This window comes from Chiloscyllium plagiosum, unplaced genomic scaffold, assembly GCF_037043375.1.
Source record: "Chiloscyllium plagiosum isolate Xiang-an unplaced genomic scaffold, Cpla_swu_hap1 HiC_scaffold_1, whole genome shotgun sequence".
Classification (NCBI taxonomy): Eukaryota; Metazoa; Chordata; class Chondrichthyes; order Orectolobiformes; family Hemiscylliidae; genus Chiloscyllium; species Chiloscyllium plagiosum.
In genome coordinates, this window is record NW_028270139.1 from 27,877,630 (window position 1) to 27,891,730 (window position 14,101).

Consider the following 14,101-nt stretch of genomic DNA (forward strand, 5'->3'; position numbering starts at 1 on the left):
ATGGCTATATAAAAGCCCTTGTTAGTGTGGCAGATAAATCTGTGTCCAGGTATTTCAAAAAGGGTTGCCATGTCTTGTAAAAATTCTCAGTTTTGTGGAATTTGCTCCATAACAATCTTCCGCCAACCCGACAGGCCTGGGGGTTTTTCTGATATCCAACCTAGCAAGATATTTTTCCTTGCACAGAATGTAAGAATATTGAAAAGTTTTGCCTTATGCGAGTCGGCAGGAAATATAATGGGTAGGCCCAAAAGGAGTGAAATAGGGTCCTCCTCCACCCTTACACCTAAAATCCTCTCCATTGCACCCACCACAGCGCTCTAATATGTTTGAAGCCTGTCACAAGACCAAAGAAAATGGGTAAGAGTACCCGTACAGACCTTGCACTTGGGGCATGCTGAAGATACCCCTGGTTTAAATTTTGACAAACGATCTGGGGCTAAGTGGACCCTATGGAGAATCTTCAACTGTAAAGCATGGGTCCTATTGCAAATTGATATCTTCCTTGCATTCTCCCAAATATCCTCCCATGCCTCTGAAGAAACTTCAACACCCAGCTCTCTTTCCCACATCTTGCAGAGTCGATCAGACTCATCTGAGGTGGCACCCCTCAATTGGTGATATAGCGTACTGACAGAGAGTGTACTCTTAGCCCTTAGTTCCCCTCTTTCTATGTCAGATTTGTAGGGATCAGTCAAAAGTGTGTTCCTTTTTTGAATAAAATCCCTAACTTGAAAAAAACAAAAGAGGTCTCTATTAGGTACCTCGTACTTCCGTACTAACTGATTGAAGGACATCATTACATCTCCCTCAAATAAATCACCCATGCAAGACATACCCCTAGCTTCCCAACGTTTAAATCCTGAATCTATCATACCTGTTGAAAACTCGGCATACCCACTAAAGGTGTAAACAAAGATGATTTCCAATATTACCTTCCCTCTGCCGAATTGCCCTCCATGCTTTAACAGTATTGATGACTATTGGGTTATGGCAATATTCGAGGAGAAAGTGAGGTCTGCAGATGCTGGAGATCAAAGTTGAAACTTTATTGCTGGAACAGCACAGCAGGTCAGGCAGCATCCAGGGAACAGGAGATTCGACGTTTCGGGCACAGGCCCTTCTTCAGGAATCCTGAAGAAGGGCCTGTGCCCGAAACGTGGAATCTCCTGTTCCCTGGATGCTGCCTGACCTGCTGTGCTGTTCCAGCAATAAAGTTTCAACTTATGGCAATATTCCCTAACTGTCCTCACCTTGTCCAAAAACAGCAAACTGATAAGGGGGCACCTTGCCTGGGAGACTTCGATATCTAGCCATATTGAAAGAGGGTCCCCACAAACCCAATCACTTACGTAGGTCAAAAGCGAGCTTAATTGGTAATTTTTAATGTCCGGAAGGTCTACTCCCCCACAATCTGTGAGGCAACTGCAGTTTGGCTAATTTAATGAGGGGCTGTTTATGATGCCAGATAAAGGAACTGAACCAACTGTTCAGTCTCCTGAATGTTTGTTTATTGAAAATCAGGGGGAGCATCCATATAGGGTAAGCAAACGAGGGAGAATATTCATTTTAATAAGCGCTATCCGACCCAACCATGAGACCGGAAGTGCCTCCCATCTTTGGAGATCTTGTTTAATTTTTTCAAATAATTGAGTAAAATTGGCTTTGAACAGCCAATTCAGAACTGGAGTAATGAATATGCCCAAATACACAAAATCCCCCTGTGACCACCTAAATGGGAATCTATAGTCGCTCTCAAGAGCCAACTCTTTCGTAAGATCACCCATAGGCATAGCCTCTGATTTAGCAAAATTAATCTTATACCCTGAAAAAGCACCAAACACATGAATGCTTTGTATCAGGCAAGGCACTGAAACTGCTGGATTTGTCAAGAAAATTAGAACATCATCTGCATACAGTGGATGTAATTTTGACCCCACTTCTGGAGCTGATATATTGAGATCCCCACGAATGGCCTCTGCCAACGGTTCAATCACCAACGTAAAAAGTAATGGTGAAAGGGGACAGCCCCCTAGAAATATTAAAATTGCTTGATCGTACCCCGTTGGTAATGACCGCAGCGAGAGGTACACTGTAGAGAATCTTTACCCATCTTATGAAAACTTCGTCCAGACCAAACCGGTCTAGAGTATAGAAAAAGTACGGCCACTCAACTCGGTCAAATGCCTTCTCTGCATCTAAAGAAATCACCAATCCCTGTATTGACTGCTGTTGGCACGCTTGAATTACATTAAGCAGCCTCCTAACGTTATTGGAGGATCTGTGACCCTTTATGAAGCCCGTCTGATCCTCTTTAATAATAGAAGGTAACACAGTCTCCAGCCATAACGCAAGAGCCTTAGAAAGGATCTTAAAGTCCACATTTAAGAGCGAGTTGGGCCTGTATGAAGCACAGTCTTCCAGATCCTTCCCTTTTTTAAGGATATATGAAATATTGGCCTCTCTCAGAGATGGTGGGAGACAAACATGACTGTATGAATCATTAAACATATTCAGCATCGGGCCTGACAGTATACTTATATATTCCTTATAGAATTCACTGGGAACTCCATCAGGACTGGGCGCCTTTCCACTCTGAAGCTGCCTCACAGCTTCCTGCCCTTTTTGCTCTGATAATGGGGCATTGAGAAAGGACTGTTGTTCGGGAGTCACACCCGGGAGCTTCAGATCTCTAAAAAAGGATTCCATTTTGGCCTGCCCCTCCTCACAATTCTCAGACTGATATAACTTAGAGTAGAATCTCTGGAACGCCACATTAATCTTTTTAGAATCACATGTTAGGTTCCCAGACCCTTCCCTAATCGCTGTAATGGTTTGTGGGGCACTCCTCTTTCTGGCAAGGTATGCTAAGTATTTGCCTGGCTTGTCACCATGCTCGTATAACCTTTGCTTTGCAAAAGCTAGCTCCTTCTTTGTCTCTGCCTGAGCACGGAATTTAGTGCAGACCGCAGCGCCGTAATCCTCTGTAGTTTGACTAACGAGGGTCTGTCAAAATAGGCCTTCTCGGCTGCCTTCAACCGTGCTTCAAGGAGACGTTGCTGCTCACTCTTCTGCCGCTTCCTACTTGTGGAATATGAAATAACTAACCCTCTGGCATAAGCTTTGGCAGTTTCCCAGAGAACAGATGAGCTATCAACTGAGCCTATGTTGATGACTAGGAATGCCCGAAATTCCCTAGAGAAATACTCAACAAACTTGCTGTCCCTGAGAATAAAGAGGTCCATTCGCCAGTACCTTGAATCCACTGTAACATCCTTGATTTTAACCATGAGGTATACTGGAGCATGATCAGAGATGGCAATATTACCAATCGTACAGGATGCCACCAGATCCGGGGTTACCGCAGGGGTCAGGAAAAAAATCAATCCTCGTGTGACATCTGTGCGGATTGGAGAAAAATGTAGGGTGGAGACACCTCCAGACGTCCACCACACAAACCCAATAACTGTTTAGTTTGTGCAGAGGGTATCGAGGGACCTTTAGGCAACCTGTCTACTGTGGGGTCCATGAGGCAGTTAAAATCTCCCCCTATAATGATGTGCCGAGACTTGAGACTTATCAGTTTAGAAAAAGCATCTACCAAGAATTTAAGAGGATGAGCTGAGGGATAATAAACATTTAAAATGCCATATTCTTCCCCATTTTATCAAGGTTTTAAGAATTACAAACCTCCCATATGTGTTTTTAACACATTCCAACAATTTAAATGAGAGACTTTTCCTAACAAATATAGCCACTCCCCTACTTCTGGTATTAAATGATGAAAAATAAACTCGGTCAAAGCCATTCTGCTGTAATTTCAGATGCTCCTTGTCATCCAAATGTGTCTCCTGTAACAAAGCAATATCCACCTTCTCCTTTCTAAGACTCAAGAGTACCTTCTTCCTCTTAACTGGTGAGTGGCTTCCCTTGATATTCCAGGTACACCATTTAATCAAATCATTAGCCATAATCTTCTGCAATTACAATTAAATTCCAGAGAGGAGGAACCCGAACCACAAATTGCTGAGCCTTAGAGTCGCATGATCCACCAAATATAAAAACTACATAAACTAAAACCACTACATTTAACAAACATACAAAATTATTAAAAATAAAAAACAACAAAAACCAGAAAACAAACCAACAGATAAAACGCCAAGAGCGCTGAGTAGGGGAACTCACCCCCTTCCCAGAGGGGGCAATTACCCATCCCGAACTGCCCATAAATAGGCATCTAACCATCTCAACCACCTTCACTTCTCCCAGCTAGAGCCGCATCGCAAGCACAAGCTAAAAAGAATAAACACCCCATAGAATATCAATATGAATAAAATAAAACTTTTTTTATTAAAAACAAGGGGAATAAATACCCCACCCATCCTTTGGTATGTCCTAACTTAGAAATTTAAAATGTACATCTTAACCACCGCCACCAAATTATTATCAATAGAGGGAATAAAAAGGGGGAAAAACAAAGCTCCAACCAGATTTCCTCCATTTCTTTTACAGAATGATAAACGCATACCCAAGCAACAACATTTATACATACTACAATTGTTAACTTAGGTTAGTTTGTCCACAAAGTCTCTTGCCTTCTCCGATGTGTCAAAGAGATGCATGGATCCATCTAAGGTGATCCGAAGCACTGCCAGATATCTCAGGGAGTACTGAATCCCAAGCTCCTTCAGTCTTCTCTTGACACCATCATACGATTTTCGTTTCTGGATCACTGCCGCTGAAAAGTCCTGAAAAAACATGATCTTAGACCCCTCGTAAATTAGGGCTTTTGGATCCTCACCCTGGAGTCTGGAAGCCTCCATGACTCTCTCCTTATCCCGGTAATGATGGAACCGCGCCAGGAAAGGAAAAGGGCGTTGACCCAGACCCGACCTCCATGCTGTGACCCGGTGAGCCCTCTCTATCTTCAATCCTCTCATGCCAGTCTCCAAGTCAAGGAATTTCGGAAGCCAATCTTCAACAAATTCTGCAGGCTGCTCACCCTCCTTACCCTCAGGCAGACCGATGATCCGAATGTTTTTTCTCCTGCCCCTGTTTTCAAGATCATCCACTTGGTCACGCAAATTACGAACCTGCATCTTCAGGGCTTGGATCTCTTCCTTGAATGAACTGGCATCAGCTTCCACCACTGTGACCCTGTGCTCTACCTCGTCCATCCTCTTCTCCAGGTCTCCCAGCTGCTGCTCATGCTTCTGCAGCATGAGAGAGACTGGAGCCAGCTTATCTTCAATCTGTTTCCCCAGCATCTCACGAGATTTTGAGAGCTGGTTCACCAGGTCCTGGAGAGTAATCTGCTCTGAGGCTGCTGCATGCTGAGCTGCAGGCCCGGCCTCAGATGCTCCTCCTCCCTTTTTAGGTATTTCTGGACAGCTGAAAATATAGGTAAGTCAATTTTTAAATGTTTCTTGGGGCTCCACAATCTTTCCAACACCTCATGTAATCCTGATGACCTGGGTTGGGTGGGTTAAAGGACTGTCCTGCTCCTGCTGCGATGCGAAGCTCTGCAATGTGATCTTCTCAGATCGCCGCCATCTTAGATCCCCTCAAGTGCCGTTTTTAAAGTGCGATTTTTCTGTAATACGGGGTTGCACAAGAACGCAACCATCACATTACAGAAGAACTGACTGTACTGTGAAGAAACTTCACAGCAGCAGGGGAAGCCCATCGGCACAGTACGTCTTACTCCAACCTTGGCAATCCCAATCCCCATATAAAGATAGAAGCCACTTTCTTTTGCGTACGATGTTGAATCAACACTCCAATGGGCTTTTCACATGGCTCTTAGTTCTGTTCAATGCCTTCGAAAATCAAAAGAAAAAGCTCTTCCTTTGGTTGTGACTATCCCTGTGTTTATGTGAATCTGATAAGTTTGCCTGTGATCTCTTCAGAGTATGTAACAACGTTTTCAGAGATATTGTGGGTGTACCTACATGACTTAGACTATAACAATTCAGAAAGGTGGCTCATCGCCTTCTCAATTTCAATTAGGTGCAGGCAATAAATGTTGGCTTAGTCAACTACACCCACATTTATAAGTAAATAAAGTTTTCCTTTAGAAAAAGGCATTAACCTCATCCATTTAACAGAGTAAATAAGTAACATGGGACATGTTTTATACAATCATCTGTAAAGTTGTGAGGTTTGAGGGAAGATTCATCAGTGCATTGGAAGTAACACTGAAACAATTGCTTTTTTTCCTGTAAGGCTGCTCATGACTACTTCTTAAAAGTTTCATTCACAACTTTTACATTTCTGGCAGTGAGGCAGTGAATCTTCTGATATCAGGGTTCTTCAATTAGAAAGGAACGATTGTGGTGAAGGCACTCATTCATATAATCTGCCTGCAATGCTTTATCTTTGTCGGGTGTTTAGAACTCCACTGATGAGCTGGATCTGGATGTCCTTGAAGGCAAGGACAGCAATAAATCAGAAGCTTGTACAACCTAATGTTCAAATTAGTGAAATTCAGGCCAAAGATTCTGGAAATGTGAAAATGCCAAATTCTTTTTATTTAATGAAGTAATTACGGTAATGATTTGTTACTTTATTTCTAATATGATACCGGTAGCTTTTGTTTATCCGACATACCTTAGCCAGAGTTTGTATTTCCTGTGAATTATCCACTTGTGCTTCAGGTGGGACTCCATATACCGGGGCTTTGTTTTGGGGGACTGAGGGTAATATCTTTGCAAACTGTAAGAGATGGTCATTGAAGTCATTAAGTAATATCAGCTGAACACAGTCAATGTAAGAAACCTGTTAAAGCAACATGGTGAAAATTACTAAAGATACATCAGATGAAAAATCTGTTAGTACTGCATCTATATACAGGTACCTAAACCACGGGTACACCCACATTCTGCACTGGATGCACGCCTTCCACCACACCAGTATAGCCACCTGAACTGGTATCCTGGGCATCCACCTAAAGCAAGCATTAGGCATTTTCTTATGCAGATGGAGTCAGAGCTTATTCGAGGGCTCATTTCTGAAATTAGGTTGTGACTGACTACAGTATATGTGCACATATTGCATTCAGTTTTCTCTGACACTCGAAAGCTGTCAGTTTCCTGTGATCTTGCTGGGGTGCTGCAAAAGCAGGTCAGGCAACTTCCAAGGAGCAAGAGAATCGATGTTTCTGGCATAAGCCCTTCATCAGGAATTATGTCAATTCTCTTGCTCCTTGGATGCCGCCTGACCTGCTGTGCTTTTCAAGCACCACACTCTTGACTCTGATCTCCAGCATCTGCAGTCCTCACTTTCTCCTAGGTCTGTTATTGACTAATTTTTAGAGATTGATTCACACGATTAGTCAACAACTCCATTATGATTGCATTTGTGCAATTCTTGGGAAGGTAGAGGGCGAACTAGATGGACTTTGACCTTTGTCGTCCTGTAAATCCAATTGGCCCTCTATTAGGGCATGTGAAAGGATGCTGTTACATGATTTGTGTTTAAAGAGAAGCAATTCTAAGCTGAAGAAGTTCAAGATTCCTGTTGATAAACACCACGTTCCTTTCCAGGCTACATCAAGATAGAAAGTTTTAATTGTTTCTAAGAACATTACACATACGTCTCTTCTTGGAAAACAGTCTCTGAAGAACAGTCTCTGTGCTTTGTCTCTCATTTAGTTATCCATGTTAAAAGTTTAATTATGTTTAAATTCTCTACTTCGCTCTTATTTTTTATTATACCTTTTCCATTTGATACGACATGGCAGGTTGGTTAGCAACTGAGAAATGTTTGGGATTGATGGGTCCTTGGCAGCATGGATTAGAAATTGGCTAAAGGATACGAAACAGTGGGTAAGTATAGATGGGCATTTCTCAGACTGGAGGGGAGTTGAAAGTGGAGTTCCCCTGGGAACTGGTGTTGGACCTTTGCTTTTCCTGATTATATAAATGATGTAGAGAATGGTGGTGAGGGCAAACACTCTAAATTCACAAATGATACTAAGCAAGGGAGAATAGAGAATTGTGAGAATGACACTGAGCGACTACAGAGGGACACTGACAAGTTGACCAAATGTGCAGACACCTGACAGATGAATGTCAATGCAGAGAAACGTGAGGTAATGCATTTTTGTAGAAAAAACAGGGAGCGAGAATACAGACTCAACTTCGAGGAGTATAGGAGCAGAGAGTACTCGGGGTTCAAGTGCCTAATTCTCTGAAGCTGACCAGGTAAGTTGAAACAGTTGTTAAGAAGGCCTAAGAGTTTATAACTAGGGGTGGCAATTTCAAGGTTGTCAGCAAGAGAGCCAGGAGTGAGATAAAGAAAAAGTTTTTTACTCAGAGTTGTTCAGATTTGGTATGTGCTGCCTGGGAGAGTCCTGAAGGCGAATTCAGAAGGCAGCTAGATATATATTTGGAAGTGATGAATTTGGAGGAAGATGGAAAAAGGGCAGAAGAATGGAAGTGGCTGGGTTGCTCTTTTGAGAGCCAGTACAGAAATGATGTACTGAGTGGCCTCAGTCTGTACTGTAAAATTCAATTTTACAGAATCTCTTCAGTGTGGAAGCAGGCCATTGGCCTATCAAATCCCCACTGACCCTCGAAGAGCATCCCAACCAGACCCGCCCCATCCACATAACCCTACATTTCCCACGGCTAGTCAATCTAACCTGCAAATCCCTGGAACGCTGAACAATTTGTGATGGTCAGTCCACTTCACCTGCACAGCTTTGGGCTGTGGGAGGAAACACATGCAGACACAGGAAGAATGTGCAAAGCTCCACAGAGTCATTCGCCTGAGGATGGAATCGAATCTGGATCCCTGGCACTGTGAGGCACCAGTGTTAACTGCTGAGCCAGCATGTCACTCGTTACCACAGTGCCTGTCTCATGAAGCTTTGTGGAGGCAGAGTTAATGTTGGCAGAAATACGTGAAGATTCAGAGCAGTGTTTTTAGCAGCAGCTAAAATATATGGGATGAAATTCAAATGGGGCTTTTGCAAACATCCAGCAGAACATCAGGGGAAGATCCAGGGAAAGCCTGCAGAAATAGGCTCAGTTTTGCTAATTTCCAAATTTAATTCAATCAATTTAATTTTATTAGCAAATAGATGATTGTCAAACTGAGGTTTATTCATGCTAGGTGCCCCATTGCACATATAGGGGTGATGTAGTTAACAGGATCTATGTCAGTAAAAAGGAACTGTACAATGATTCCCAGGTGATTGCAAGGATGAAACCAGAATCTATTTCAAAAGGCAGTCGTGTGGAGCTTACAGGACGAGAGCAACAAAAAGTGCCATAATAGCACATCACAGAAGATAGAGGTTGAATTTATTTTCTCTAATTACTGATGCGCTAAATAGTAAATAGCTTTCTTCCTTCTCTTCCCATCAAAACCCTGCAAAATCTTGATCAGTTCTTTCATACATTGTATTAAAACTCTTGTGAACACTCTGGTCTTGAACATTTTCTAAAACATTTCCTAAAACAGAATGCAGCATTTCCAAAGCACTGAAACCAATGTGTTGTAACCTAGATGGTTTCTGGAAAATACCTCTTCATGTGGTTCCTCTGGTTCAGATTTTAAGTTTGCATTTCCTTCCACTTTGTCCATTTCGCTGTAAAGTTGCTTGTCAAACTGGTGAATGGTTTCTAATGGATAACAATATAAATTAAAGCATTTTTGTGAGCTGTATATATCAGATCTTATTTTGACATATCTTATAATCATTCTGCCCTGTGAAACCTCAATTCTAAGTCTATCAGAATTACTGACAGTGTTCTCTTAAACTTTCTTCCAGGTTTAAAGATTCTAAGACCGACAAGGTTCGAGTCTCAATGATGGAACTGCAGTCTAATGGAACTCATGGCCTACTGGCTTCCTGTAAGCCCAACCTGCTTGTAGAAACCTAAATCCAAGGCCTGACTAGTGCAGGAACTAGACCTGACCCCATGGTGACCTGATATCAAGGAGGGCCAACCAGAAAGACTGCAAGATCCCCCCGAGAGCTTACCTTGCTGACACTGGAGCTGCAGACTCAAATGCCTTCTGGCCTCTGACAGGCCTGACCTTGTGCAAACCCGGAACTGAGGTCTGACCAGAGCAGGAGCAAGACCTGACCCCACGGTGACCCAACATTGAGGAGGCCTGACTGAGCTGAGCACAAGACCCCTGGAACGCTCAAGGCCATGACTGGTGCCCAGAACCACATCAGGAGCACTCAATTACCTCTCGGAGCAGCAAATGTCCCCTCACCGACACCCGGGATTGATGAGGAGCAGCCACCTACCCAAGAAATGTGGGAGATGCATTGGACTTGTCTGAAACTTCAGGGTTTCAAGTGCTCCCCTCCCCAGCATAATCCTGGCAGATATCCAAGCCATTGAGAATAAAAGTTAGACTCACCTTCCAAAGGGAACTGAGGGATTACTGTGTGCTGTGTTTCACAGAGACAGAGCTCACTCCTGCTCCACCTACCTGTGCCTTACAAGCTGAGGGTTTCTTAATTTACCCAATGGATCACTCACTGTCCTCGGGCAAGCTAAGGGACAGTGGAGCCTGCCTCTTGATCAGCACCTCTTGATGACCAGACAAGGCGACCCTGGTAAGTCACTGCTCCCCGGACTGAGAATATCTGACCGTAAAGTGCCATCCCTAATACCTGCCATGTGAGTTCACCTCCATCATCCTGACAGCGGTTTACATCCCACCCCATGTGGAAGTGAAAAGTGCACTTGAGAAAATGTACAACAAACAGCCTCGAGACAGGATACCCCAAGACCTTTTTAATTGTAGTTGGTGACTTCAATCAGGCCATCTCAAGAATGCGCAACCAAAATACCACCAACATGTTTCCTACTCTACCAGAGGTCTGAACATCCTTGACCATTGTGACACAACTGTCAATGATGCCTCCCACTCCATTTCCCATCTGCATTTTGGAAAATCATATTGAAGCACTGTGCTCCTTCTCCTGGCTTACAAGCGGAAACTGAAGTATGAGGATACAAGGTAGTGCAATGTTGGGCTGAGGCAATAGAAGGGCTTCTATGGGATTGCTAAGGGTGGGCGGACTGGTCCATTAAACAACTTAAACAAGTATGCCACTACATAAATGGGGAAATTGTTATCTTTACATTCTGCAGCTAAGCACTCAAACTCTTTCCTGTATTCTGTTTCATCGTTGTTTGAGATCCAACCTACAATGGTGGTATCATCAGCAAAGCTGTAAATGGAATTTGTCCATTTATGACTGACTTTATTCCTAAGTGTGCAGACAACGGTGTGCCAAGGAAGTTCATCCAAACTTTGCCAGGAACCATGAATGAACCGGAGAATTCGCTCCCTATTGAAGTGCAAGTCTGAGGTATACAAATCAGGCAAATCCAGGAATGACCTCTGTAAGGCCATCAGACACCAAGAAACAATACCAAACTAAGCTTGAGACCCAGATTAATCACACATACTCCTGTTGTTTATGGACAATAAGGATATCTATGTCAGGCTTCTAACTCATTAACTACAGTTCTGCCGTCCACGACATAATTCCAAACAAACTCATCTCGAAAATCTGTTGCCTAAGTCTTGGCTCCACCCTCTGTAACTAGATTCTTGACCTCCTGACCCATAGACTGCAATCAGTAAGAATAGATGACAGCACCTCCTCCACCATAATCCTCAACACCAGAGCTCCGCAAGGCTACACACTCAGCCCCTTATTATACTCCTTATACACTCACAACTGTGTGGCCAAATTCCACCCCAACTCCATTTACAGCTTTGCTAATGATACTAACATTGTAGGTTGGATCTTAAACTACAACGAGACAGAATACAGGAAAGAGATTGAGTACTTAGCCACAGGGTGTAAAGATAACAATCTCTCCATTTATGTCAACAAACTGAAAGAGCAGTGGAGGGTACACCCCTGCCTGCATCAATGGTGCTGAGGTGGAGATGGTTGAGAGCATCAAGTTCCTGACAGTGATGATCACCAACAATCTGTGCTGGTTCACCAACTTCGACTCAATGGTCAAGAATGCACAATAATGTGTTTACTTCCTCAAGTGGCTAAGGAAATTCGCATGTATTTTCTTGCCAGTCTGGCAAAGAGCAGTTGCAAAACTACACTGTGATGCATCCGGATAGCATGCTTTCCATGGTGCATCTATAAAAATTGAACGCAGCCCAGTCCATCACACAAACCAACCTTCAATTCATTGACCCCATATATATGTCCTGCTGCCTTAGGAAAGCAACCATTATAATCAAAGATCCCTCCCACCTGGGTTATACCGTCTTCCACCACTTTCCAACAGGCAGAAGATATAAAAGTTTGAATACATGTACGAGTAGATTCAAGAACAACTTCTTCCCTACTGTCATCAGACTTTTGAATGGACTCCTCAAATGTTAATTCTGATCTCTCTCTCTTGCTGCACCTTCTCTGTGGCTATAACACTGTATTCTACACTCAGTTTTGCTTCCCTGATGCACTTTGTATGGTACAACCTGCCTGTGTAGTGGGCAAACCAACATTTTTCACTGTATCTCGATATATGTGACAATAATTGATCAAGCAATCAGAAGCCAAATCAGATTGTTTGAAAGAAAGGTAGAGAAAACTATGCATAATGCAGTATTTGCAACATATTAGAATTCATCTATTATAATTTTGAATTCCCATATATATATATATATAAAGGAAAGGAGCTATTTTTCCTTTGCAGACTTTATTATAGAAACCAAAAGCCAGTTTTCTGAAAGTTGTAGACATGTTGTTGAACATACAAACATATGCATTTGGAGCATAAAGAGACTACTTGCCCCTCAGGCCTGCTGATGTAAGGTCATGGCTGATCTGACTGTGACCTCAACTCCACTTTCCTGTCTACCTGCAAAACCCTTTAACTCCCTTATCAATTAAGAACTAGATTTTTAATAATATTCACTGGGCCTGCTTTCTCTACACTACGGCAAATAAATTTTGACAAAATAATGAACTTCTGAGAGCAAAGAATTCTCTAATTTAAATGAGATACCTTCTATTATTAAACTACATATTCTAGTACTAGTCTCTTCTGTAAAGGGAAACATTCTTATTGCATTCATCCTGTGAAGTCCTACTGTATGTTTCAGTAAGATCCTCACATTTTTCTAATTGGCAACAATTACATGCCCAACCTTTCTCATAAGATAACCCCTTTAACCCAGAATTTATTCAAACTAACCATCTCTGAACTATTTCTAATAATTTTTTTTCATTAGATTACTTACAGCGTGGAAACAGGCCCTTCGGCCCAACAAGTCCACACCAACCCGCCGAAGCGCAACCCACCCAGACCCATTTCCCTACACTTAACACTACAGGCAATTTAGCATGGCCAATTCACGTAACCTGCACATCCTTGTGATGTGGGAGGAAACCGGAGCACCCGGAGGAAACCCATGCAGACATGGCGGGAAGTGCAAACTCTACACAGACAGTCGTCTGAGGCGGGAATTGAACCCGGGTCTCTGACGTTGTGAGGCAGCAGTGCTAACCATTGTGCCACCGTGCCAACAATTACATGCCCAACCTTTCTAAACATTTCTCATAAGATAACCCCTTTAACCCAGAATTTATTCAAACTAACCATCTCAGAACTATTTCTAATAATTATATTCTTTCTTAAGTAAGGAAGCTAAAACTCTTGCAGTTCACCAGATGTACTCTCAGCACCACTGTACAACTGTAATAAACCTTCCCTATTTTTATATTTCACCCACCTTGCCTTAAACAACATTTCATTTGCCTTCCTAATTGTTTACCATACTTGTGAATTATTTATGAGGACAATTGGATCCTCCCTGTAGCTCAGAGTTCTTCAATTTCCATTTAAGTACTATATTGCTTCTTTTTCGTGTTATTTCACAATATAATCCACCTGTCAATATTTTGTCCACTCGCGTAACATTTCTTTTGCAGATCCTTTATTGTCCTCTTCACAATTCACTCTCCTACCGACATTTATGTCATCAGCAAATTTAGACAATCACACATTTGGTCCCTTCATCCACATTATTAATATTTTTCATAAATAGTTGAGCCTGCCAACCAGAAAATAATCCATTTATTTCTACT

At 42.5% G+C, this 14,101-nt stretch overlaps 1 protein-coding gene across 1 annotated transcript in view; it reads right to left on the minus strand.

The window, feature by feature from the left end:
- Positions 1-14,101, minus strand: part of LOC122553330 (uncharacterized) — a 40,054-nt gene that overhangs the window by 15,324 nt on the left and 10,629 nt on the right. Inside the window, exons 3-4 of the mRNA XM_043696896.2 lie at positions 9,532-9,629; positions 6,610-6,714 (exon numbers count right to left, since the gene is read on the minus strand). Of these exons, the coding sequence (XP_043552831.2) occupies positions 6,610-6,714; positions 9,532-9,629 (203 nt within the window). The remainder of the gene's footprint in view (positions 1-6,609; positions 6,715-9,531; positions 9,630-14,101) is intronic.